We start from the raw sequence: 27665 nt of genomic DNA on the forward strand, positions 1-27665 counted from the left end.
ACCTTACATAGTCGCACCCATTTAAGGTATGGGATTAACCCTACCTGTCATTTCCTTAATGAGTAACGAAATAAATTGCAGTCAAAGAAATGAAATCTTCACTGGACTCTTTAGGGAAATTTCATATATGAAACCCAAGAAAAAAATCTAAATTTCCCCAGAAGGTAACAGTTACTTTATTTAAATGTATCACTTTATCAGTAGATACATAAAAATCAGAGTGCTTATAGCTGAAAAATATTTCCTTAATGTTTGCCAGTCTTAAAAGTACTGCTTTTTTTTTTAATTGGGAAAAAAGAGAAAACAAATGGATATTTCTAAATATTTTTATAAGAAGTGTTTTGATTACTATCTAAAGTTAGTGTTTTTCAAATCTCTCCTTCACACCCCAAGTCAATTTTTTGTTAAGGAAAAATTGGTGAGGGTATATGTGGGTGTGTGTCTCATTTTGCAGAAGGAGGTCTCTTCAGGGTATACCATCACCACCTTGTGGCCTTTTGCCATATTACTGTTAAGGGGTTTAACACCATAATGCTCTTTTGCAATTGCAAGCATGAAATACAGTGCACCTCCTTTTGGTAATCCTTCTCTGGATTAGATGAAATAAACTGAGGGCCAGAAACTGCCTGCATGTAGGGTTCCCACCCTATGGTGAGATGATGTCCCTGCATTTATGTTGTGTTTTCACATGGTGCTAAAACAACCAGTTGAGTAAGGAAATCTAGTGAAGAGATGTAATGAGCAGTTTTACTGTAAAGTGAAATGTTCAGTTATCTTTTGTGTTTTGTGTTTGCCGAATCTGTTTTAGTGATTCCTTCTGATTTGTAAAAATACTGGTTGGCACGGGAGCCTGTAAATCTCCTTTTTTCTCTGTTTCTTTGGTTATATTGTTGCAGTGTTTTCTCATTTTTGTTTCAATATTCCCCCCTGCCTTTAGTACTATTTTATTATGTTCTTTTTTTAAAAAACTTTTTTTCATGCTTTTCTCTTGTAGATGATTCCTCCTTTCCCTTTGTCTCATTAATATATTTTTCCTTCTTTTCTCTCCTTTCTCATCCTTCTCATTTTCAGTTTCTTTGGTATCCTTGCTGCAGATCACTTTACTTATTAAGCGTCCTGTACTAACATCCACACCCACAACGCCCCCTCCCCCACTTGTGTCCTCCTTTCTTTGTTCCTTCTAATTCCTTCCCCCAGTAGCTGATGTTCCGGCTTTTCTAGTGCCGAGTGCACCGATCTCATCTGGTCTGCGGCTTAGGTCTTTTAAGGACACGGCTTCCTGGTAACCCTTAAACTTCCGGGAGGAACCTAAATCCTACCTATTCAAGGAAGCCAGTGCCTAAACCTAACCCTAGATTCAAGAGAAAAGGTTTCAAAAGGACAGCCTTAGCTTCAGTCCTAAGAAATAGTTAGTGACTCATTATCTTTCTTGTTCATTTTTCTCAACACAAGTGCCAATTTTCATAGGAAGTATACTGGGACATTTTCCAAGCTCATATTTGCCTGTCCAAACTCTCGTTTGCATAGGGAACAGTTATTCACTAGTGCTTTGGAGTTGACATTTGAATCTTATAAAAGTGAGTTAGATGAATGATACTGAGAAGAAAAAGATTGGCAAAAGGCTGTGCTATCATTTTGAAAAACAGCTGAAATTGTATTGTGAGATGTGTATTTCTGTCTTTTCTTGTCTCATCTTCCACCAAAATGCAAGCTTCTGAGAAAAGACACTTGGTCTATTTTGTTCTCTGTTGTATCTCCAGTGCCTAGAATAGCTTCTGGCACAGAGAAGGCACTTAAATCCTCATCGGATGAGTGAATGTATCAGGTATTCTATTAGTTTTGTTTCCATCTCAGTCTGTTCTCTCACGGAGACTTCTGTCCTCTTGTTGCAATCTGGACCAGCATCCCTCTAGGCCTGCAGGCCTAACTATCATCTTGGTATCCTTTTGCCTGTGGCCAATCTTGGGTTTCCTGCCTCTAAACCTTTTCTATTCCTTGGTTTAGTCCTTCTTTTTTGGTGGACCACATTCATCAATTGTACAATTTTTGAGTAACTCTTCCAATTGCTATTGCTGTGTAACAAACAACCTCAAAACTTAGTGGCACTCTTCCACAACACTTATTTATTATCTCCTGGTTTCTGTGAGATAGGAATGCAGGAAAGGCTCAGCTGGGCACTGGTGGCCTGCAGACTGGAGCTGGAACTGCAGGAGGTCTACAGAAGCTGAGGGCTGGTCATACATCTCTACGTAGTTTGCATGGGCTAGTTGGGCTTCTTTACAGCATGGCAGCCTCAGGACTATTGGACTGCTTACATACAGGCTGGCTTCCACTGAATCTCATTGTTCTTCCCTAGTACTAAATGATAGCTTGGGGAGAATAAGATTCTAGAATGGATTATTTTCCTTCAGGACTTCATAAGCAATTCTCCATTGTTTTATAACTTTCAGAATTGTGGAATGTCATTAAATTCCAGATCCTCTATATGTTAGCTGATTTTTCTCTCTACAAGTGTTTAGAAAAATCTCTTTATCCCCAGTGTTCTGGAACTTCATGTGAATCAAGGAATAGATTTGATAAACTAACTGAAGTCTTCCTTGGTTGAATTTTAAGTTCCGCTCAATTTTATGTCCCGATAACTGGGTTTCCTCCCATTACTTCATTATTCTAGCTTGAATCATTCTGTCTGTCTTAGTCTGTTCTCACTATTAATAACAAAATACCAAGACTGGGTAGCTTATAAATAACAGAAGTTTATTTCTCACAGTTCTGGAGGCTGAGAGGTCCAAGATCAAATAGCCAACATGATTGCATTCTGGTGAGAGCCCTCTTCCTGGTTTATAGCCAGAGACTTCTCACTGTGTCCTCACATGGTAGAAAGGGCTGAAGAGTTCTGTGGGGTCTTTTAAAAACAAGACTACTAATACTTTTTAAATTACCTAATCACCTCCTAAAGGTCCCACCTCCTAATACCATCACTTGAGCATTAGGATTTCAACATGAACTTTGGGGGACACAAACATTCAGACCATAGTACTAAGAAACCTTTCCTGACTAACTTCCAGGGATATTAATCATTTTCTGTTTCCCATTCTTCAGCACGTGAATATAGTTTATAATTTATTTCTAAAACTTTAATTCTTCAGATGTTTTAGAGATTTGTTTCATTTCCCCCAGGCTCTTCTGTATATATGAAAAAAATCATGTCTGCTATTATTTTTATATCCCTATAGCACCCATTGCAGGGACTCAGTTAAGGCAGATAATTGAATGCTCTGCATCTTCCAAGAAATGAGCTGCCCCGTTGTTCACTTACTGCTGTAGAGAAAGACCTCGGGACTTCTCCTTCTCTTTAGTTCAGATCAATCTGCCCCTTCTAAAAGCTAGCTCCTTCCACAAAGTACTCAGAAATAAGCCACATGATCCTCCCATGGAGTAGCAGTTTACCATAAATGGAGTGAATTTGCAGTTAATGTATTGTTTAATCAAGCTGTTGTTTTTCCTCTAAGTCTTTATGTTATACAATTTTTTTGTTTTGTTTTGCGGTACGCGGGCCCCTCAGTGTTGTGGCCTCTCCCGTTGCGGAGCACAGGCTCCAGACGCACAGGCTCAGTGGCCATGGCTCACGGGCCCAGACGCTCCATGGCATGTGGGATCTTCCCGGACCGGGGCACGAACCCGTGTCCCCTGCATCAGCAGGCGGACTCTCAACCACTGTGCCACCAGGGAAGCCCCCAAGATGTTATACAAATTTTTAAAACACATATTTCTGTTTTAAAACTTGGTGTAAGCATAGATTTCAGACATTTTAAAGATATTTAGTTACCTTATAAAAGTGTTTGTACACTAATTGTGTCGTGTTATACTCTATTGTGTTAATCAACCTAGCTGAATCTTTGTTTTTTGACTGGGGGTATTGATCACTATTTTGAGGATCTTATGAAGGCAGAACATGGGAAAAAGACAAACTCTCAAAAACTGGGAAAAATGATAAAGCTACCCTGGAGATGTTTTATCCAGCTACACACCTAACAGATGAAATTCTCCATCCCTGAGAGCAAAGCAAGAAATTATCTTAATACCCAAAGTTAAATTAGTAAAAACACAAACCCAATAGGATAAACTTCTCCATCTCTGGTAGTAAATGAAAAGGTGATTTTAACATTCTAAACATCAATGATAGTCATCTGGGTGTAACCTCAAGCAAGCAGTACCAGAAAATGATTGTGATTGATTTAGTTGAAATCTAATTGAATGTATTATATCCTTTCTGAAGAAAGACAACTTGAAGAGCAGTGGTCAGCACAAAGTATAGCAAAAACAAAAACAAAGAACCAGAAGTTATTTGTTTTGCACTATTCATATGGGATAAACACATTAATTCTGCTAGTCAAGAATATGGTTAGGGTGATTCAGCAGGCCTCACTGTAATTCAATTTGTTAAGATTTAATCAATGCACTTTTTTTTTTTTTTTTTTTGGCTGTGTTGGGTCTTTGTTGCTACGCGCAGGCTTTCTCTAGTTGCGGTGAGTGGGGGCTACTCTTCGTTGCAGTGCACGGGCTTCTCATTGCGGTGGCTTCTCTTGTTGCAGAGCACAGGCTCTAGGCGTGTGGGCTCAGTAGTTGTGGCTCGCGGGCTCTAGAGCACAGGGTTAGTAGTTGTGGTGCACGGGCTTAGTTGCTCCGTGCACGTGGGATCTTCCTGGACCAGGGATCGAACCTGTGTCCCCTGCGTTGGCAGGCGGATTCTTAACCACTGTGCCACCAGGGAAGTCCTCAATGCACTTTTCAAGGATAGTATTCCAAATGGAAATGAAACTGAATCAGAATCAAATAGAATACTTGTTTTTCCAGTATTCCAGAAAGTTTTAACATGATCCCATCTACCTACTCTTACATCATCCACTTTATACACAATAGCTCTAGGATAACATACTCAGTCCCACTTCTTATCCATTTGAACCCTGTCAGTCACTCCTATTTGCAACAAAAATATATCTCATAACCTCCAAACTAAAAATATACTGTTGCTTGTCCAAGATCAAAACCCTCATATTGAAAACCAACCAACCAACCAACCAACCCTCATGTTGGGCTAATCAGGTAAGATCTTAACACAGGATGTACATTTTTAAAAAAAATTTTATTTTATTTATTTTTGGCTGCGTTGGGTCTTTGTTGCTGCATGAGCTTTCTCTAGTTGAGGTGAGCGGGGGCTACTCTTTGTTGCGGCGTGCGGGCTTCTCACTGCAGTGGCATCTCTTGTTGTGGAGCACAGACTCTAGGTGCACAGGCTTCAGTAGTTGTGGCATGTCGGCTCAGCAGTTGTGGCTCACAGGCTCTAGAGTGCAGGCTCAGTAGTTGTGGTGCACGGGCTTAGTTGCTCCGAGGCATGTGGGATCTTCCCAGACCAGGGCTCGAACCCGTGTCCCATGTTTTGGCAGGCGGATTCTTAACCACTGTACCACCAGGGTGTACATTTTTGTACCCCACTGTAACCACTGTACCCCAGGATGTACATTTTTGACAACTAAAAATTTAAGCTTCCTAAAAACGATCTAGTTGTTTAACATGTGCAAGTCACTTCATTTCTTTGAGCTTCTGTAAAGCAAGAGGGTTTATCTAGCACTGACCTATTATGAAAATTCTATTACTGTCAGATTTTACAAGGTACAAGTATAGACACATTTCCTAGCAAAATTAAACTTTTTCCCGAAAAAATAAACAAGCCAATGGAACCCGCTGAATAGTGTTTCTCTAGCTGCAAGCTGCAACCCATTCGTAAATCACAAAATCAATTTAGTGGATGCACCACCTGTCAGCATTAAAAACAAGCTGAAATAGAATAAAAGAAGAGGAAATCTCAGACTGCATCTTAGTAATCAGTATTGTTTTGTGAATTATTTATTTCAATTTTATCCATAAAAGTGCATACGGGGTTAGGATGGGACAATTTTGATGTTTGAAATACACTGCTCTAAAGCTGCAGTTGTTAAAGAGTGGACCGAATAAGACCCTTTTGGGTGTACGAGAGGCCCTCCCTTTCCCAATCACATACATACGTGTGTTAGGTCTGATTTTCTTCATAAGCTTCAACCAAAACCTTTCTCAAAAGATTGAATATAGAAGCAGGTATGAGAATTCATCTGTTTTCATTTGAGACAGACACTAAAGATATTTTCAAAACTAAAACAATTCCACTCAATTTTTTTTCGTTTTGTTTTAGAAAAAATACAGACGGTTAAAATTTTTAAATGCTATTTATGTTAACCTGTTTACTATTTTTAAACGAGTTTAAAAATTTTCTGCCTTAATTACTATTACAGTAAATAGCAATAGATACAACCCACAGAAACAAAAGCACTTTGGAGTTTGCAACAATTTGAGAACCGCTGATCAATACGAAACAAAGGACTTCAGGCCTGACTCCTGGCAGGTTTAACACGGTCCCAGGCCCTCTGGGGAGCCCCCAACTGCGGCCCGCTCCACTGATGCCCAGACCGGGTGTACCCCGATGCGAATCCTCACGAATAAGAAGATATTGACGAAAAGGCAGGGTTGCTGACGTAAGAGAGCCGACAAGTGCAGCTTCACTGCGCACGCTATACTATGTAGCTGAAAAGCTAAAAGACTTTTAGCGAATCTTTGCGACACTGTCGCGTTTCGTTGGTTCCGTGCCGTAAAGACAGCGGCGGAGCCGCCCCCGGTGAAGACAGCTGACGTGCGCGGCAATGGCGGACATGGAGGATCTTTTCGGGAGCGACGCCGACAGCGATGCTGAGCGTAAAGGTGGGGTCATCTGGGCTTGGGTGGAGGCGAGAGTGGCGGGGCTTCTGCGGCGGGAGCTCAACAGCGGTCCCGTTCCGGGTCTGCGAGCGCTCCGGCGCCGCGGGCGAGTGATGGCTCTTCCTGCACTCCTGCCGCAGCTCCCCCTGCACTCCCGGCGGTGCCAGCCTCCCCGCGGAGGGCGGGAATGAAGTGACAGACGCAGAGTGTGTACCTCGAGGTTTTTGGTGTCCATGGAGCAAGCCGTGCCTGGGAGCGTGTGGAGCGGAGGGGGCGCGGGGCAGGGGTGGAGGCCGGGCGAGCCAGCGCAGCCGGAGGAGGAACCTTGGAGTCCTGCTCTGTCCTGCCTTGCACAGGCCAGCGCAGAGTAAGGGCTCTTGTGAATGAATGGAAATTAGGTGTTCGGGAACCTGGGGATGGGCTGGGCGAATTTGCATAGGGGCTCAGTATGCCCTCTTGAATGAAACCAGAGCGTTGCGTGTTGGGGAGTTTGAGATGTCTGGGTGAGGAGATTGGGACGGATACCGAGGTAGGGCTGCATGTAGGCGTTACACGCAGAAGATAATGTGTCCTCCGAGAGCCTGTGCAGGAAGTCTAGAATTTCTTGAGTCGGTGGTATTAGATTGGGGAGCATAGGAGGTCTGTGTTTGGAGAGAAGGGATGAAGGATTTGATGCAGAAATGAATTAGTGAGTGTATGTTTATGGTGCAAGGAAGTCTTTCTGGCACAAAGAGTGGGTATTTGAGTTTGAAATATGAATAGGAGATATTTGAAGTTAGAAGGGGCCCAAGACCAAGTTCAGAATTCTTGCGAGTCCCCAGGCTCAAAGTAATGTAGTACCTACTTTTTTCCTTAGCATAGTGCATTATCGTGGTTGTTTTTTTCTTTCGCCAGCTTCAGTTTATTAATACTTTTTAGAGTATAGTTAAGGGAGCACCAGGTGGAAGTCTAGTGTGAGGGCTCTACCAGGTTGGACATCCAGAATGTTCTTTCTAGTCAGGATGTCTGGAAGTATAAAGCCCAGTATATTCTTGTTCCACTCACTTTGCTGTTGTTTTCCTTTCCCCTTCATCTGTACTTGTCCGTATCCCGTTCACCCTTCAAGGCACAGAACCATGTGAACCCTCCCGTGACTCACTTCCATGAAGTTGTTCATTCAGCATTTATAGATCCCCTGTCATGTTTCAGCTACTTTGCTAGAGGTAGGGGATATAATGATGAAAAGATTGTCCTCCCCCCGCCCGCCCTCAGCTTACGTCAGTGCTTAATGCGTACTTGATAAATAATTGGATGGGTAGAAGCAATAGTACAGGTACCCTGCAGTGCTTTCCCGTTGCAAACTCAGGGTATGGGGAAGTGATGTATGGAGATGGTTGCTTCTCTGGGCTTCATGTTTTACCTTCTTGTAAGTCTACTGCTGCATTCTTCTCTCTTACCATTAAATTATAGAACTCTCTAGGATTTATTTCCAAATCTGTCCTTGAAGGTTGCTGTTGGTCCTGAACTTAGGATGGATGTGGCAAGGTAACTCCTGTTATATCATCATATTTAATTATTTCCCTGGGCTAAGACAGACGTAGAAAATAACTACACTTAACAGATTTCTTGGTATAACAGTGGGTAGAATTCCTACCTAGGCCCAGTGTGTTTCTTTCATGTATAAATGTGCCAGGTCTTCTTTAATTTCTTTCAACAATGTTTTGTAGTTTTGATTGTATAAGTCCTGCACTTCCTAGGTTAAATTTATTCCTAAATATTTCATTTTGGATACTGTTGCAAGTGGAATTATTTTCTTAATTTCATTTTTGGATTGTTCATTGCTAATGTATAGAAATACAGCTGATTTTTGTTTGCTAATTTTGTATCCTGCAACAACCATGTGTAATATATTAGCTCTAATAGTTGTTTGGGGTGTGTGTGTATTCTTTAGGATTTTCTACATATAAGATCATGTCATCTGTGAGTAGAGATGGTTTTACTTCTTCCTTTACATTTTGGATGCCTTTTATTTCTTTTTCTTGATTAATTACCCCAGCTAGAACTTTCTGTATAATGTTGAATAGAAGGGTGAGAGTGGACATCTTTGTCTTTTTTCTAATCTTTGGGAAACAGCATCCATTTCTTTACCACTACATATGATGTTAGCTGTGGGTTTTTTGTAGATGCCCTTTATTACGTTGAGATAATTACCTTCGATTCCTAGTTTGTTGAGTAGTTTTATCATGAAAGGGTGTTGAATTTTGTCAAATGTCTCTTCTGCATCAATTACGATGATCAAAATTTTTTCCTTTATTAATATTGTGTTTCATTTTGATTTTTAGATGTTGAATCAGTCTTGTATTCCTAGGGTAAATTCCACTTGGTCATGGTGTATATCCTTTTAATATGTTGTTGGATTTGGTTTGCTAGTATTTTGATACTATTTTTGCATACATATTTATGAGGGATATTGGTCTGTGGTTTTCCTTTTTTGTGATTTTTCGTCTGGCTTTGGTATTGGGGTAATGCTGGCTTAGAATGTATTAGAAAGTGTTCCCTTTACTCAAGTTTTTGGAAGAGTTTGAGAAGGATAGGGATTAATTCTTCTCTAAATGTTTGATAGGATTCACCAGTGAAGCCATCTTGTCCTGGCTTTTCTTTGTTGGAAACTTTTTGATTACTGATTCAAACTCTGTTATAGGTCTATTCAGATTTTGTTTCATCTTGAGTAAGTTTTGGTAGATTGTGTATTTCTAGGAATTAATCCATTTCATCTAAATTATCTAATTGTTGGTATACAGTTGTTTATAGTGTTCTCTTTTAGTCTTATTTTCTGAAAAATTAGTAGTAAAATCCCCACTTCCATTCCTGATTTTAGTAATTTGAGGGTTCTTTTTTTCCCTTGGTTAGCTTAGGTAAAGGTGTGTCAATCCTAAGTTTTTAAAGAATGAGCTTTTGGTTTCATTGATTCTATTATTTTTTCTGTTCTTTATTTTATTTATCTCTGCTCTAATCTTTATTATTTTTTTTCCTTCTGCTTGCTTTCAGTATAGTTTTCTTTTTCTAGTTCCTTAAAGTGAAAGGTTAGATTATCAGTTTGAGTTTTTTGTTTTTTTTTGTGTGTGTGTGGTATGCGGGCCTCTCACTGTTGTGGCCTCCCCCGCCGCGGAGCACAGGCTCTGGACGCGCAGGCCCAGCGGCCATAGCCCACGGGCCCAGCTGCTCCGCGGCATGCGGGACCCTCCCGGACCGGGACACGAACCCGCGCCCCCTGCATCGGCAGGCGGACTCTCAACCACTGCGCCACCAGGGAAGCCCTGTTTTGTTTTTTAATGTATGTGTTTACAGCTACAAGTTTCCTTTTTTTTAAATAATTAATTAATTAATTAATTTGTTTATGGCTGCATTGGGTCTTCGTTGCTGTGCGTGGGCTTTCTTTAGTTGCGGCGGGCAGGGGCTACTCTTCGTTGCGGTGCACGGGCTTCTCATTGCGGTGGCTTCTCTTGTTGCGGAGCATGGGCTCTAGGTGCACAGGCTTCAGTAGTTGTGGCTTGCGGGCTCTAGGGCACAGCCTCAGTAGTTGTGGCACATGGGCTTAGTTGCTCTGCAGCATGTGGGATCTTCCCGGACCAGGGATCGAACCCGTGTCCCCTGCATTGGCAGGCGGATTCTTAACCACTGTGCCACCAGGGAAGCCCTACAAATTTCCTTTTTAGCACTGCTTTCCCTGCATCCCTTAAGTATTGGTAGGCTTTGTTATCATTTTCATTCATGTCAAAATATTTTCTAATTTCCCTTGTGATTTCTTCTTTGCACCCTTGATTGTTTGAGTGCCTTGTTTAATTTCCACATATTTGTGAATTTTCCAGATTTTTTTCTGTGATTGATTTCAGTTTCATTCTGTTGTGGTCAGAGAACATACTTTGTATTATTTTTGTCTTTTCAAATTTATTGAGACTTGTTTTGTGTCCTAAAATTATGGTCTGTCTTGGAGAATGTTGCATGTGCAGTTGGGAAGAATGTATATTCTACTGTTGAGTGGAGAGTTCTACTGATGTCTATTATGTCTGGTTGTTTTATAGCATTGTTCAAGTCCTCCGCTTCCTTACTGATCTTCTTTTTGTTCTGACCATTATTGAAAGTGGGGTATTTGAAGTTTCCAGTTGTTACTGTTGAACTATTTCTTCCTTCAATTCTGTTGGTGTTTTGTTTTTTTTCTTTTGGTGCATATATATATATATATTTTTTTTTTTTTTACTGAAGTGTTGTTGATTTACAATGTTGTGTTAGTTTCTGGTGTACAGCACAGTGATTCAGTTATATATTATACATATATACATATACATATATATTACATTTTTTTTATATTCTTTTCCATTATGATTTATTACAGGATACTGAATATAGTTCCCTGTGCTATGCAGTAGGACCTTGTTGTTTATTCATTCTGTTGGGTTGGCCAAAAAGTTCGTTTGGTTAATGAATACATTTAATAAAGTTCTTGGTGAAAATGAAAAATGTGTGTTTTATTTTTACTTAAAACCGAATGAACTTTGTGGCCAACTCAGTGTATATAATAGTTTGCATCTGCTAGTCCCAAACTCTCAATCCAACCCTCTCCCACCCCCACTCCCCCTTCGCAACCACAGGTCTGTTCTCTATGCCTGTGAGTCTTTTTGTTTCATAGATAAGTTCATTTGTGTCATATTTTAGATTCCACACATAAGTGATATCCTATGGTATTTGTCTTTTTCTTTCTGACTTACTTCACTTAGTAGGATTATCTCTAGGTCCATCCATGTAGCTGCAAATGGCATTATTTCATTCTTTTTTTATATTCCATTGTGTATATATGTGTGTGTATACATATATATGATATTTATATATATATCATATATATGTCTCTCACATCTTCTTTATCCATTCATCTATCTGTGGACATTTAGGTTGTTTCCATGTCTTGGGTATTGTGAACAGTGCTGCTATGAACATATGAGTGCATCTATCTTTTTGAATTATAGTTTTGTCTGGATATTTGCCCAGGAGTAGCATTGCTGGATCATATGGCCACTGTTTTTAGTTTTTTGAGGAACCTCCATACTGTTCTCCATAGTGGCTGCACCAGTGTACTTTCACACCAACAGTGTAGGAAGGTTTCCTTTCTCCACACCCTCTCCAGCATTTGTTATCTGTAGACTTTTTTTTTTTTTTTTTGCGGTTCGCGAGCCTCTCACTGTTGTGGCCTCTCCCATTGCAGAGCACAGGCTCCGGACGCGCAGGTTCAGCGGCCGTGTCGCACGGGCCCAGCTGCTCCGCGGCATGTGGAATCTTCCCGGACCAGGGCACGAACCCGTGTCCCCTGCATCGGCAGGCAGACTGTCAACCACTGCGCCACCAGGGAAGCCCATCTGTAGCCTTTTTTAATGATGGCCATTCTGACTGGTGTGATGTGGTACCTCATTGTAGTTTTGATTTGCATTTCTCTAATAATTAGCCACGTTGAGCATCTTTTCATGTTCCTGTTGGCCATCTGTATGTCATCTTTGGAGAAATGTCTGTTTAGATCTTCTGCCCATTTTTTGATTGGGTTGTTTGTTTTTTTGTTATTGAGTTGTATGAGCTATTGGTATATTTTGGAAATTAAGCCCTTGTTGGTCACATCAATTGCAAATATTTTCTCCCAGTCTGTATGTGCAAAAGCTTGTAAGTTTGATTAAGTCCCATTTGTTTATTTTTGCTTTTATTTCTGTTGCCTTGGTAGACTGACCTAAGAAAACATTGGTACGATTTATGTCAGAATTTTTTGCCTGTGTTCTCTTCTAGGAGTTTTATGGTGTCATGTCTTATGTTTAAGTCTTTAAGCCATTTTGAGTTTATTTTTGTGTACGGTGTGAGGGTGTGTTGTAACTTCATTGATTTACATGCAGGTGCATATATGTTTTAAATTATATCTTCATGTTGGATTGACCCTTTTATCATTTTATGATGTCCTTTTTTGTCTTTTGCAACAATTTTTCTTAAGACTTATTTTGCCTGATATTAGTATAACTGCTAATATAGTTATACTATATAAACAGTATAACTACTGTTATACTGTCCTGTAGACAGCACATAGATGGATCTTTTTTTAAAAAAATTATTTATTTTTGGCTGCGTTGGGTCTTTGTTGGTGCATGCGGGCTTTCTCTAGTTGCAGGGAGCAGGGGCTGTTCTTTGTTGCAGTGCGTGGGCTTCTCATTGCGGTGGCTTCTCTTGTTGCAGAGCACGGACTCTAGGCGCATGGGCTTCAGTAGCTGTGGCTTGTGGGCTCTAGAGCTCAGGCTAATTGTGGTGCACAGGCTTAGTTGCTCCGTGGCATGTGGAATCTTCCCGGACCAGGGCTCGAACCTGTGTCCCCTGCATTGGCAGGTGGATTCTTAGCCACTGTGCCACCAGGGAAGTCCCAGGATGGATCATTTTTAAAATTCATCCTGCCAATTTCTGCCTTTTCATTGGAGAAGTTGATTTATTTATGTTTAAAGTAATTACCAGTAAGAAGGACTTCTGCCATTTTGATATTTGTTTTCTATGTCATGTCTTTTTTCTTCCTCAGTTCTTCTTATTACTGTCTTCCTTTATGACTGCTTTTTCTGTAGTGTACTGTTGCGATTCCCTTCTTGTTTCTTTGAATATTTTTAGTTTTAGTAACTTTCTTAATGGTTAGTCTGGCGACTACAATTAATCTTAATTTCTAACAATCTAGTTTGTATTAATACCAACTTAATTTCAATAGTATACAAAAACTTTTTTTCTATATAGCTTCGTCCTCTCACCTTTTTATTGTTGTCACAAGTTACATCTTTATACACTGCCCAGTGATGTAGATTTATAATTATTGTTTTATACAATTGTCTTTTAAATTAAATCTTATGAAAAAAGAGGAGTCACTAACTAGAAATTCATTAATACTGACCTTTATACTCACCTATTTAGTTACCTTTACTGGTGTTCTTTATTTCTTCTTGAGGATTCAAGTTACTGCCCATTGTCCTTTCATTTCGGCCTGAAGGAGTCCCTTTAGCATTTCTTGTAGGGCACTGGCAACAAACTCTAAATTTGTTTTTATTGAGGTGAGATTTACATAACATAAAATTTACCATCTTATTTTATTTTTATTCAGGTATAATTGACATACAGCATTAGTTCCATGTGTACAACATAATGATTTGATATTTATACATATTGTGAAATGATCACCACAGTAAGTCTAGTTAACATTTGTCACCATACCTTGTTACAGAATTTATTTTACTGTGATGAGGACTGTTAAAATCTACTCTCTTAGCAACTTTCAAATATGCAATACAGTCTATTAACCGTAGTCATCATGCTGTATATTACATCCCCATGACTTATTTTTTTTATAACTGGAAGTTTGTATCTTCTGACTCCCTTCACCCATTTTGCCCACCTCTCCCCCTTCCCTCAGTCTCTAACAACCACCAATTTATTCTCTGTATCTGTGAGTTTTGTGTTTTTGTTTTGTTAGATCCCACATATAAGTGATATCATATATACGGTATTTGTCTTCCTCTGTGTGCTTATTTTACCTAGCATAATGCCCTCAAGATCCATCCATGTTGTTGTAAACAGCAAGATTTCCTTCCTTTTTTCTTTGGCTGTGCCACATGGCTTGTGGGATCTTAGTTCCCCAACCAGGGATCGAACTCGGGCCCCCTGCCATGGAAGCGCCCAGTCCTAACCACTGGACCACCAGGGAATTCCCAAGATTTCCTTCTTTTTTATGGTTGAATAATATTCCATTATATATATATGTCATATTTACAGTGGCATGAATAGTATTTTATTGTATATATGCACCACATTTTCTTTGTCCATTTATCTCTAGATGCACACTTAGGTTGTTTCCATATCTTGGCTATTGTAAGTAATGCTGCAATGAACATAGACATGCATATATCTTTTCAAATTAGTATTTCTGTGTTCTTTGGGTAAATACCCAGAAGTGGAATAGCTGGATCACATAGTAGTTCTGTTCTTTTTCTGAAGCATTTCCATAATGTTTTCCATAGTGACTGCAGCACTTTACAATCCCACCAACAATTACAAGTGTTCCCTTTTCTCCACATCCTCTCCAACACTTGTTACTTCTTGTCTTTTTGAAAATAGCCATTCTAACTGTGGTTTTGATTTTCATTTCTCTGATTAGTGATGTTGAGCATCTTTTTATTTACCTGTTGGCCATCTGTCTTTTTTAGGAAAGTGTCTATTCAGGTCTTCTGCCCATTTTTTAATTGTATTGTTTGTTTGTTTGCTATTGAATAGTATGTGTTCTTTACATATTTTGTATATTAACCCTTTATCAGATATATGATTTGCAAATATTTTATCCCATTCAGTAGGTTGCCTTTTCATTTTTGTTTTGTTTTGTTTTGTTTTGCGGTACACGGGCCTCTCACTGTTGTGGCCTCTCCCGTTGTGGAGCACAGGCTCCAAACACGCAGGCTCAGCGGCAATGGCTCACGGGTCCAGCCGCTCCGTAGCATGTGGGATCCTCCCGGACCGGGACACGAACCCATGTCCCCTGCATCGGCAGGCGGACTCTCAACCACTGCGCCACCAGGGAAGCCCTGCCTTTTCATTTTGTTGATGGCTTCCTTTGCTGTGTAGAAGCTTTTTAGTTTGATGTGTCACACTTGTTTATTTTTGCTTTAGTTGCCTTTGCTTTTGATGTCATATCCAAAAAATGATAACCAAGACCATGTCAAGGAGCTTACTGCCTGTTTTCTTCTAGGAGTTTTATGGTTTCACGTCTAAAATTTAAGTCTAATCCATTTAGAGTTAAATTTTGTATATGGTGTAAGATAGTGGTCCAGTTTCATTCGTTTGCATGTTGCTGTCCAGTTTTCCCAACACCATTTATTGAAGAGACTATCCTTTCCCCATTGTGTATTCTTGGCTTGGTTCCTTTGTTGTAAATTAATTGACCATATATGTGTGGGTTTATTTCTGAGCTCTTTATTCTGTTCCATTGATTTTTGTGTCCGTAATACAGGTTGAAATCAAGGGCATGATGCCTCCAGCTTTATTCTTTTATCTCAAGATTGCTTTGGCTATTTGGGGTTTTTTTTGTTCCATACAAATTTTAGAGTTCTTTGTTCTATTTCTGTGAAAAAATGCCATTGGAAGTTTTATAGGGATTGTGTTCAATATGTAGATTGCTTTGGGTAGTATGGACATTTTAACAGTATTGATTCTTCCAATCCATGAGCGTGGAATACCTTTCCATTTATTTGTATCTTCTTCAGTTTCTTTCATCAGTGTTTTCAGCGTACAGGTCTTTCATCTTTTTGGTTAAATTTATTCCTAAGTATTTTACTTTTTTTGATACAATTGTTAATGGGATTGTTTTCTTAATTTCTCTTTCTGATAGCTCGTTATTAGCATATAGAATCACAACTGTATATTGATTTTGTATCCTGCAACTTTATTGATTTATTTATTAGTTCTGACTGTTTTCTGGTGGAGTCTTTAGGATTTTCTATATATAATATCATGTCATCTGCAAATAGTGACAGTTTTACTTCTTTTCAGTTTGGTTGCAGAATATGCCATTTTTTTCTTTCTCTAGTTGTGGCGCACGGGCTCCAGGATGCATGGACTCTGTAGTTTGCAGCATGCATGCTCTCTCATTGAGGCGCACGAGCTCGGTAGTTGTGGCGTGAGGGCTTAGTTGCCCTGTGGCATGTGGGATCTCAGTTCCCTGAGCAGGGATCATACCCGAGTCTCCTGTATTGGAAGGTGCATTCTTTACCACTGGACCACTGGGGAAGTCCCTGAATATGTCATTTTTAAGTGAACAATTCAGTGGTATTTAGTACCTTTAAAATGTTGTGTAGCCACTATCTCTGTCTAGTTCTGAAACATTTTCATCACCTCAAAATAAAACGCCATACCCATTAAGTAGTTACTTGCCATTTGCTCCCTTTGCTAGCCCCCATGAACCATCAGTCTGCTTTCTGCATCTATGGATTTATCTATTCTGGACATTTCATACAAATGGAATCATAAAACATGTGGCTTTTTTTTTTTTTTTTTGCTGTGCCTCGCAGCTTGTGGGATCTTAGTTCTCCAACCAGGGATTGAACCTGGGCCCTTGGCAGTGAGAATGTGGTGTCCTAACCACTGGACCACCAGGGAATTCCTAACATGTGGCCCTTTGTGTCTGATTTCTATCTCTTACCATCATGTTTTTGAAGTTCATCCACATTGTAGTATGTATCAGTACTTCATATCTTTTTAATGACTGAATAGTATTCCACTCTGTGTATATATCCCAATTTGTTTATCCAGCTGTTGATGGACATTGGGTTATTTCCATCTTTTGACTTTTAAATAGTGATGCTATTTGTGTACAAGTACTTGTGTGAGTGCCTGTTTTCAGTTCTTGTGGGTATATATGTAGGAGTAGAATTGCTGAGTCATATGGTAATTCTTTGTTTTACTTTTTGAGAAACAACCAAACCATTTTTTATAGCAGCTGGACCATTTTAAATTACCACCAGCAGTGTTTGAGTGTTCTATTTCTTCATATCCTTGCCAATACTTATTTTACTTCCCCCCCACCCCGCTCTTTAAAATACAGCCATTGCTGTTGGTGTCTAGTGATATCTAATTGTGGTTTTGATTTCCATTTCCTAAAGGCTAATGATATTGAGCATCTTTTCATGTACTTGTTTCATTTGTGTAACTATGCAGAAATGTCTATTCAAGTCTATTGTCTATTTTTCAAATGGGTTTTTGTCTTTTGGTTGTAAACACTCTTTATATATTCTGGATACTATACTGTAAGTATATACATATACTTGACAGATATATGGTTTGCAAATATTTTCTCCCATTCTGTAAGCTGTTTTTTTCACTTTCTTGATAATGTCCTTTCTTGCATAAAAGCTTTTCATTTTGAGGAAACCCAATTTATCTTTTGTTGCTGTTGTTGCTCATAATTCCTTCATTTTTGAAGGATAGTTTTTCTGGATATAGAATTCTTGGTTGATGGTATTTCTTTCAGCACTTTGAATATTTCATACCATCGCCTCCTGGTTTTTATGGTTTCTGATGAGAAGTCAACTGTTATCTTTATTGAAGATCCCTTTGTATGGGACCTGTTGCTTTGCTGCTTTCAGGATTTTTTCTTTGTCTTAGACAGTTTGATAATGATGTGTCTAGGTGTGGCTCTCTTTAACTTTATCCTACTTGGTATTTGTTGATCAACTTGTATGTGTACGTTGATGTCTTTCTTCAAATTCGGGAAGTTTTTGGCTATTATTTCTTCAAATATTCTTTCTGTCCCTTTCTCTTTTTTCTGTTCTTCTGGAACTCCCATTATGCATAGATTGGTACACTTGCTGGTTTCTCACAAGTCTTTAGACTTTTCATTTTTCTTCATTCTTTTCTCTTTTTGTTCACCAGACTGGATAATCTCAGTTGATGTATCTTTTTTTTTTTTTTTTGGCGGTACGTGGGCCTCTCACTGTCGTGGCCTCTCCCGTTGCGGAGCACAGGCTCCGGACGCGCAGGCTCAGTGGCCATGGCTCGCGGGCCCAGCCGCTCCACGGCATGTGGGATCTTCCCAGACCAGGGCATGAACCCATGTCCCCTGCATCGGCAGGCAGACTCTCAACCACTGTGCCACCAGGGAAGCCCTTATTTGATGTATCTTAAAGTTTCCTGATTCTTTTTTCTTCCTACTCACATCTGCTGTTTAGTCCCTTTAGTGAATTTTTCATTTCAGTTATTGTACTTTCCAACTCCAGAATTTCTGTTCGGTTCTTTTTTTATAATATCTGTCTTTTTATTGATATTCTCTATTTCGTAAGACATCATTTTCATTGACTGGGCTTCTTCAGGGACAGTGTGTAGCCTTTTTTCATATGTATGGGCCATGCTTCCTTCTTTCTTTGCAGGCCTTATAATTTTTTGTTGATATATGGACATTTTGAATATTATAATGTGGTTACTCAGGACAGCACTCTCTTTCCCCCACCCCACCCCCAGCATTTGTTGTTGCTCTTTGTTGCAGTAGTTATTGTTTATTGACTCTTTTGAACTGATTTTGTAAAGTCTGCAGTCTTTGTTGTGTATAGCCACTAAAGTCTCTGTTCCATTAGCTTAGTGGTCAGCTAGTGATTGGACAGAGATTTCCTTAAATGCCACAAAAAGAAACAAAAACAATAACGAAAAACTCCCAGCCTTTGCAGGTTGGCTCTGTGTGTGTGTTAGGGCATGCTTTCAGCACTCAACCAGGTTGTTTACAACCTGTCTTTGCCTTCATTTCCTGCTTGCACAGAGCCTGAAGGTCAGCTGGAAGTGAGAGTTTAGGGCCTTCTTGGTTCTTTCTTGAGCATGTGTGCAGCCCTGGGCAAGTGCATGGCTTTTCAGGTCAGTAGGAATATGTGGGTGGTGTTTTTCCTTTTCTTTTCTTTTTCTTTTCGTTTATTGTGGAAGCTTTTAAAAACCCTTATATTTTGTCATTCCTCAGCCTTTTCTCCCAAGCTTTTTAGTTAGTCTGTTGTTTGCCTCAACTGCTTTCCATTATCCCATACAGAGGCAACTAATCCATTTGCCTGTAAATGTTTTTGACCAACACTCTCAGGTAGCTTCCTTAGCAACAAGAGAGTTCCAAGTTAGGTGAGATAAAGTCAAGCCTTTTGAGCCAGTCCTTTCAGTGATCCACCAGACAGATCAAAACTAACAACCATGATTCTTTGCAAATTAGGTGCCTTCTGCTTCCTCCATTAGTGGTACATGCACCAGAAATTTGGGCTGTTATCTTCAGGGTACCCTTGACCAAGGGGTGGGTTGGGGGTGGGGGGGTATGTTAAAACACCCCTTTTTTCTTACTGAGACTCAGCTTTTTTTTCTTGTTAAGCATTCCCCTGGTTGCTGCAACTTTTAGTTAGTTTCCAGAGTCTGAGAAGATAGATGCTAACAGCTTTTGACAAGTTTTTTCATTGCTTTTATGTTAGGATGGACTTTTGGTGTTCCTTATTCTGCTTTTTTTGCTTACATCACCCTGTGTTTATATGATCCCGTAGATTCTGATTCTGGATCAGGCTCAGATTCTGATCAAGAGAATGTTGCTTCTGGCAGTAATGCCTCTGGAAGTGAAAGTGATCAAGATGAAAGAGATGACTCAGGAAAACCAAGTAATAAGGAACTGTTTGGAGATGACAGTGAGGATGAGGGAGCTTCTCATCATAGTGGGAGTGATAATCACTCTGAAGGATCAGACAATAGATCAGAAGCTTCTGAGCGTTCTGACCATGAAGACAACGATCCCTCAGATGTAGATCAGCACAGTGGATCAGAAGCCCACAATGATGATGACGATGAAGGTCATAGATCAGATGGAGGGAGCCATCACTCAGAAGTGGAAGGTTCTGAAAAAGCACATTCAGATGATGAAAAATGGTGCAGAGAAGATAAAAGTGACCAGTCAGATGATGAAAAGATACAAAATTCTGATGATGAGGAGGAGAGGGCACAAGCATCTGATGAAGACAAACTGCAGAATTCTGATGAGGAGGAGAAAATGCAGAACACAGATGATGAGGAGAGGCCTCAGCTTTCAGATGATGAGAGACAACAGCTGTCTGAGGAGGAGAAGGCTAATTCTGATGACGAACGGCCGGCAGCTTCTGATAATGACGACGAGAAACAGAATTCTGATGATGAAGAGCGGCCACGGATGTCTGATGAGGAGAAAATGCAAAATTCTGATGACGAAAGGCCACAGGCCTCAGATGAAGAACACAGGCATTCAGATGATGAAGAGGAACAAGACCATAAGTCAGGTAATACATTTATGAGAACCATAATGGTTTAGTAGAAGCATTCAGGTACAGCAGGGGCTCATTTATTCTTTTCACGTTCCTACTTTTAGTACCCTGTTTTTTCTCTTCTGTCCCTCCATTTTAGCCTTTTCTAACTTTATACATTTTGCCTTTAAACATTTTCCTAATCCATGTATTATTTCTCTCTATTCCCCTTCCATTTAATATATGATAGATCAGGAAGAAAAAAATTTAAAGAGGAAAGTCTTAGAGAAAGATGTATAGTGCTAAAGTAGCTAGATATCAAATAGTTAGTTCCATTTTTGTGGGTAACTAAGAGCATGCCTCAGGTGAGAATAGATTTGCCTGGGCGAAAAAACCCAATACCATTGAAACTCCCCCATAGGGTAGCTATAATGAAGTGTGAACACCAGGTTCCAGCTCAGTTTATTTGAGATCCAAAATTTCATCCTCCAGAGTAATCAGGCTCCAAGGAGTTTACTCAAACTAATCAAATTCACAGGAAACTATAAAAATTGAATTGCAAAATTGTTTGTTTCAAGAGCATCAATTAGTTCTCTCTTATCATTGTATCCTTTCCTTTGGGGGAGAATCTACATTGGATGCCAAATTATAACAATCAGGAGGTGACCTGGGGAGCGTAATATCCAGAAAGTGAAAGCACAGCTGGATGATCTCAATGAGCTATGATAGCTTGACATATGCATCCTCATCCTGGGGAGATGTGCTTGGATCAGAACATTCATTCCCTAAAGACAGCAGGAAACACAGAGCTGAACTTTGGCTTTTGGACCCCGTTTTATAATAGTCATTTACACTGTTTTCCTGAAGTTAACACGTTCTCATATAGAATATTAAAACAATTAGCCATCTTCTTTTTTTGTATTATATAAAAGTCACTTTGATTAGGTTGGAAGTCTTCCTGAAGTAATTAATATCTGGATTGCTTCATTTTTATAAGTGATTGATTATAATTACATATTGATCCTGTCTTCTTAAGAGCTGCAGTATGGAGAGAGGGGGTCTTTTCCCCTGTAATACATACCTCAGGATAGCATTCAACACCACATTTTAGCATTATTTAGGAGAGGAGATCAGAAAATTTCCAGAGATGGATATAGGTCTATATAGACTATAGGACTGCAGTAAGTACTCAGTAACTAGTTCTGGGTAGAGTTATTTGTACTGTTACCAAAATCATTAAGGCTCATGCACTACTTCCCAAATACTAGCAGGCTAATATAAAACTAGGGTCATATTAGGAATCTTGTAGCTGGTCATTCTGCTTAATTCTAAACTAGTTCTACAATGGTTCTTTTTTTTTTTTTTTTTTAAACATCTTTATTGGAGTAGAATTGCTTTACAAAGATGTGTTAGTTTCTGCTTTATAACAAAGTGAATCAGCTATACATATACATATATCCCCATATCTCTTCCCTCTTGTGTCTCCCTCCCTCCCACCCTCTCTATCCCACCCCTCTAGGTGGTCACAAAGCACTGAGCTGATCTCCCTGTGCTATGCGGCTGCTTCCCACTAGCTATCGGGTTTACATTTGGTAGTGTATATATATTCATGCCACTCTCTCACTTTGTCCCAGCTTACCCTTCCCCCTCCCCGTGTCCTCAAGTCCATTCTCTAGTAGGTCTGCATCTTTATTCCCATCCTGCCCCTAGGTTCTTCTTGACCATTTTTTTTTTTTTTAGATTCCATATATATGTGTTAGCATACGGTATTTGTTTTTCTCTTTCTGACTTATTTCACTCTGTATGACAGAATCTAGGTCCATCCACCTCACTACAAATAACTCAATTTCGTTTCTTTTTATGGCTGAGTAATATTCCATTGTATATATGTGCCACATCTTTATTATAGTGGTTCATGTTTGAAGTTTACAATTAGGTAAATAATTGTACCATCCAGATATATTTGTCTCTTCCATTGCAATATTTTTACCTCTTTTTTTTTCTTCTGTAATGAGTGGTATATAAATTTAATTATAAGTTTCAGTACTGCTTTTTGCATTCTCCCAAGTTTTTCTGCTTACAGAAACCAATGTTCCCTTTATTAATTTTATTTTAAAATTTACTATAGTAAGTTGATTTTTGTGTGTGTATGTACAGTTCTGTTAGTGTCAGTGCATGTATAGATTTGTGTAACCACCACCACAGTCAAGATACAGAATAGTTCTGTCACCCTAGAAAACTCCCTCATTCTATACCTTCTGTAGTTATATACTTCCCCACCTGTGACCCTTGACAACTACTGCTCTGTTCTGTCACTGTAGTTTTGTCTTTTTGAGAATGTCATCATATAAATGGAATCATACAGCGTGTAACCTTTTTTCTTTCACTTAGTGTAATGCATTTGAGCCTTACCCAAATCGTTACGTGTATCAGTAGTTCATTCTTACTTATTACTGAGTAGTTTTCCATTTTATGGGTGTACCACAGTTTGTTTATCCCTAATGTTGCTTTTATTTATTTATTTATTTTCCTAATGTTGCTTTTAAAATACAAAATTCTAAGTAATGATAATGACTGTGATTATGCAGATCTTCTGATTCTCCTCTTACAGAATCTGCAAGAGGCAGTGATAGTGAAGATGAAGTTTTACGAATGAAACGCAAGAATGCAATTGCATCTGATTCAGAAGCAGATAGTGACACTGAGGTGCCAAAAGGTACTCAGATTACTTCTTTTATATATCTGTATTTCCGTCCCTCTCTCTGCATTTAGCTGCAGTGCATTCCCAACCCTGGGCACTGGCCCCAGACTGCAAGACGCACAGAAGAGAGTGTGGGTACATTTAGTGTACACAGGCAAGTTGTACAGATATTAGAAACTGCTTGCACTTAATTAGTTGAAGAACCTGCTTCATTTATAGCCGGAGTGAATCTGCTATTAGGGGCTCAGGCTCTGGTTGAGGTGGAGATGACAATGTCCATTCTTTGGTTTGAATAATGACAGTTCCAGCACAGCTTGTTAGCTTGTTCTCTTTTCTTTTTTTTTAAGTAAATTTATTTATTTTTGGCTGTGTTGGGTCTTCGTTGCTGCGTGCAGGCTTTCTCTGGTTGCGGTGAGCGGGGGCTACTCTTCGTTGCGGTGCGCGGGCTTTTCATTGTGGTGGCTCCTCTTGTTGCAGAGCACAGGCTCTAGGCACGTGGGTTTCAGTAGTTGTGGCATGCAGGCTCAGTAGCTGTGGCTCACAGGCTCTAGAGCGCAGGCTCAGTAGTTGTGGCACACGGGCTTAGTTGCTCTGCGGTACGTGTGATCTTCCCGGACCAGGGCTCGATCCCGTGTCCCCTGCATTGGCAGGCGCATTCTTAAGCACTGCGCCACCAGGGAAGCCTGTTAGCTTGTTCTTAAGTTCTTAATAGGTTAATATCAGATGAAGAACCATATTCTTCAAGCTATGGTTTATTTATTTAAATTAATTAATTAATTTATTTTTGGCTGCATTGGGTCTTTCTTGCCGTGGGCAGGCTTTCTCTAGTTGCGGCGAGCGGGGGCTACTCTTCATTGAGGTGCGCGGGCTTTTCATTGCAGTGGCTTCTCTTGTTGCAGAGCACGGGCTCTAGGTGCGCGGGCTTCAGTAGTTGTGGCTCTCAGGCTCTAGAGCACAGGCTCAGTAGTTGTGGCGCATGGGCTTAGTTGCTCTTTGGCATGTGGGATCTTCCCGGACCAGGGATTGAACCTGTGTCCCCTGCACTGGCAGGTGGATTCTTAACCACTGTGCTACCAGGGAAGTCCGCAAGCTCTGGTTTAGATGAAGAGTTTATAAAAACCCAGTGTTAGGTGAGGTGGGTTTGTTGTAAAGTTAAAAGATCTACCTGTTCACCTCTTCATGTGACTACATTTCCAATGGCTAATTACTATACAGTAAAGATAAGATGTTAGTATAAAAGTTACAGCAAACATAAGTTTGATATGCACAACCATTTTGTGCTGAATGGTAATTAGGCATTAATGTTAAATAGCTTATATAAATTATCACAAGTAACAGTATAACTAAAGGAAACATTTAGAGAGTCAACTAGAGAGAAAAGGAGAGAGCTGGACAGAACAAGCTCTGGGGTTTACTTAAAGATCTTTAGATCTATGTACATGGACTTCGGAATCAGATGATCCAAGTTAGAATCTTTGTGGTTCTTTGCACTTTCCAACTGTATGATTTTGGTCAAATTAATTACTTACTACACTTAAATTTTCTGATCTGTAAGAGGGAGGTGATGCTAACCACCTAACAGCATTGTTGTGAGAATTAGATATATTAATTATTTTATCTGTTTACAGTTATTTATTGAGAATCTGCTTTGTACTAGTACTATTCTGTACACTCAGAATGTAGCAATAATCAAAACAGATAAAGACTTCTCCCTTGTAGAATCCATATTCTGGTGGGGTCAGTGTAAGGTAGGGAGAATAATAGCACAATAAGTAAATTAAATGTTAGATGGTGATAAGACCTAAGAAGAAAATAATCAAGTGGGGACGTGTGAGTGTTGCTGGATGGAGTTGTAGTTTTGGTGATTTTACCATATAGATGAACTTTTCAATACTTGTGACCTTCCTCCTCTTTTTAAAAAAAAAAAATTTTTTTTTTAGAGCAGTTTAAGGTTTGCAGCAAAACTGAGGGCAAGAGATTTCTCATATATGCCCTGCCCCCACTCATGCATAGCTTGCCCCACTATCAACGTCCTCCACCAGAATGGTACATTTGTTAAAATTGATGAACCTACAATGACATATTGTAATCACCCAAAACCCATAGTTTACGTTACGGTTCACTTCTTGGTATTGTACATTCTATGGGTTTGGAAAAATGTATGTGTGACATGGATCCACCATCTTCATACACCATCTTCATACTATTCATACAGAATAGTTGCACTGTCCTAAAATTCTCTGTGCTCTGCCTGTTCATCCCTGCCTCCTGCCTAACCTCTGGCAACCAATGATCTTTTTACTGTCTCCATAGTTTTGCCTTTTCCAGAATGTCATAGTTGGAATCATATAGTAAGTAACCTTTTTAGATTGGCTTCTTTCACTTAGTAATACGTATTTAAGTGTCCTCCATGTCGTTCATGGTTTTACAGCTCATTTATTTTTAGCACTGAGTAATGTAGGCATACCTTGTAATATTGCACTTCAGTTTATTGTGCGTCTCAGATACTGTGTCCTTTGCAAATTGAAGGTTTGTGATAACTGTGCATTGAGCAAGTCTGTTGGCGCCATTTTTCTAACAGCTTTTGCTTATGTCATATCTCTGTGTCACATTTTGATAATTCTTGTGATATTTCAAACCCTCCACCAGCAAAAAGATTATGATTCACTGAAGGCTCAGATGATGGTTAGCATTTTTTAGCAATAAAATATTTCATAATTTTTAAATAATTTTAAAATTTAAAGTGTTTTAAAATTAAGATATGTACTTTTTTTAGACGTAATGCATTTGCACACCTAATAGACCACTGCATAGTGTAAATACAACTTTTATATGCCTTGGGAAACCAAAAATTTCATGTGACTTACTTTATTGCAATATTCACTTTATTGTGGTGGTCTGGAACCAAACCCAAGATGTCTCCGAGGTGTTCCTGTATTCCATTGTCTAGAAGTACCAGTTTATCCATTCACCTACTGAAGGACATCTTGGTTGCTTCTGAGTTTTGGCAGTTATGAGTAAAGCTGCTACAAACATCCGTGTGCAAGTTTTCGTGTGGATGTAAATTTGCAGATCCTTTGGGCAGATACCAAGGAGCACAATTTCTGGGGCATGTGGTAAGAGTATGTTTAGTTTGGTAAGAAACTGCCAGACTGTCCTCCAAAGTGGGTGTACCATTTTGCATTCCCACCATCAGTGAATGAGAGTTCCTGTTGCTCCACATTTTTGTCAGCATTTGGTGTTGTCAGGGTTCTGAATTTTGGCCATTCTAATAGGTTGCCTCTTCTTTTTTTTTTTTGTTGCCTCTTCTTTTTCAGTGATCTGTCCTTCACCTTGTCTCAGTAACTCACTCCCATGGTTTTATCCTAGATCATGTCATTACCAATAATCATAGCTCTCTTATAACCCCAATTTCAAGCAGTCTTCTTTTTGACTGCCCTCCTATCTTCCTGTCACCTCCTCTACTACCCCACCTTGATTTATTGATTTATTACAGATGGTTGTTGATGTTGTTGTTTTGCCTTATACCTGGGTGAAGTTCTGCTTGAGAGGAGGGGGACCTGGGTAGACATGGACCTGTAATTTTAAAACTTGAGGGACTCTATAGAGAATAGGCCTGTGTAGAGTGCTTAAGCCCCAAATTTGCGTATCTAGATTGTAGGAGGATATTTTTGGGCTCCTGGGGAATAGAGGAAAGTGGAAGAACAAGGATGCGGTGAGTGAAGGGAGAAAGGAGTGCCTCCTGTGCAGCTTTGCCCTTCACTGGATTTGCCTTCTTCCCTCTCCACAGACATTCTTGTCAGATCTTTGAGAGCCAGGCTCAGAGTTGTGTTTGAGTGGTTTCTGGGTGCTTGGTCTAGAAACCTTGGGAATATGTTGAAGTGATAGCTTTGAAGAATCATTGTTATAGATATTAATACTAAGCATTTTTTTCTCCTATATGGAAGATAACAGTGGAACCATGGATCTCTTTGGAGGTGCAGATGATATATCTTCAGGGAGTGATGGGGAAGATAAACCACCCACTCCAGGACAGCCTGTTGTAAGTAGAATTACCAGTGAGAATTGGAGGAGGGTATTAAATCTGTCTTCTATGCTGGGAAGAGGAAGTCGATAAATGAATTGCAGTATGAAAATACAACAAACAGATGACATTCTCAGTTAATTAGGGAACACTTGGTTATAAGGAGGATTAGAAATAACTGCCATGGCACATCCATCCACGGAATACTACTGAGCAATGAAAAGGATTTAACTATTGATATACGTTAGCAACTTGGATGAAGTTCCAGGGAATTATGCTGAGTGAGAAAAAGCCAGTCCCAAAAGGTTACATACTGTATGAATTCACTTCTATAACATTCTTGAAATGACAGAAT

At 39.6% G+C, this 27665-nt stretch overlaps 1 protein-coding gene across 15 annotated transcripts in view; it reads left to right on the top strand.

The window, feature by feature from the left end:
* LEO1 (LEO1 component of Paf1/RNA polymerase II complex) overlaps positions 1 to 27665 on the top strand; it is an 87042-nt gene that overhangs the window by 25802 nt on the left and 33575 nt on the right. For all 15 annotated transcript variants that reach the window (XM_089907202.1, XM_089907205.1, XM_089907204.1 and 12 more), the window contains 4 exons: positions 6327 to 6789; positions 19863 to 20621; positions 23197 to 23301; positions 27234 to 27328. In XM_089907202.1, the coding sequence (XP_089763328.1) occupies positions 6732 to 6789; positions 19863 to 20621; positions 23197 to 23301; positions 27234 to 27328 (1017 nt within the window). In that variant the 5' untranslated portion in view covers positions 6327 to 6731. The remainder of the gene's footprint in view (positions 1 to 6326; positions 6790 to 19862; positions 20622 to 23196; positions 23302 to 27233; positions 27329 to 27665) is intronic.

Source organism: Delphinapterus leucas, chromosome 2, assembly GCF_059928025.1.
Source record: "Delphinapterus leucas isolate spDelLeu-1000000601 "Yukka" chromosome 2, BTC_Dleu_Yukka2, whole genome shotgun sequence".
NCBI lineage: Eukaryota > Metazoa > Chordata > Mammalia > Artiodactyla > Monodontidae > Delphinapterus > Delphinapterus leucas.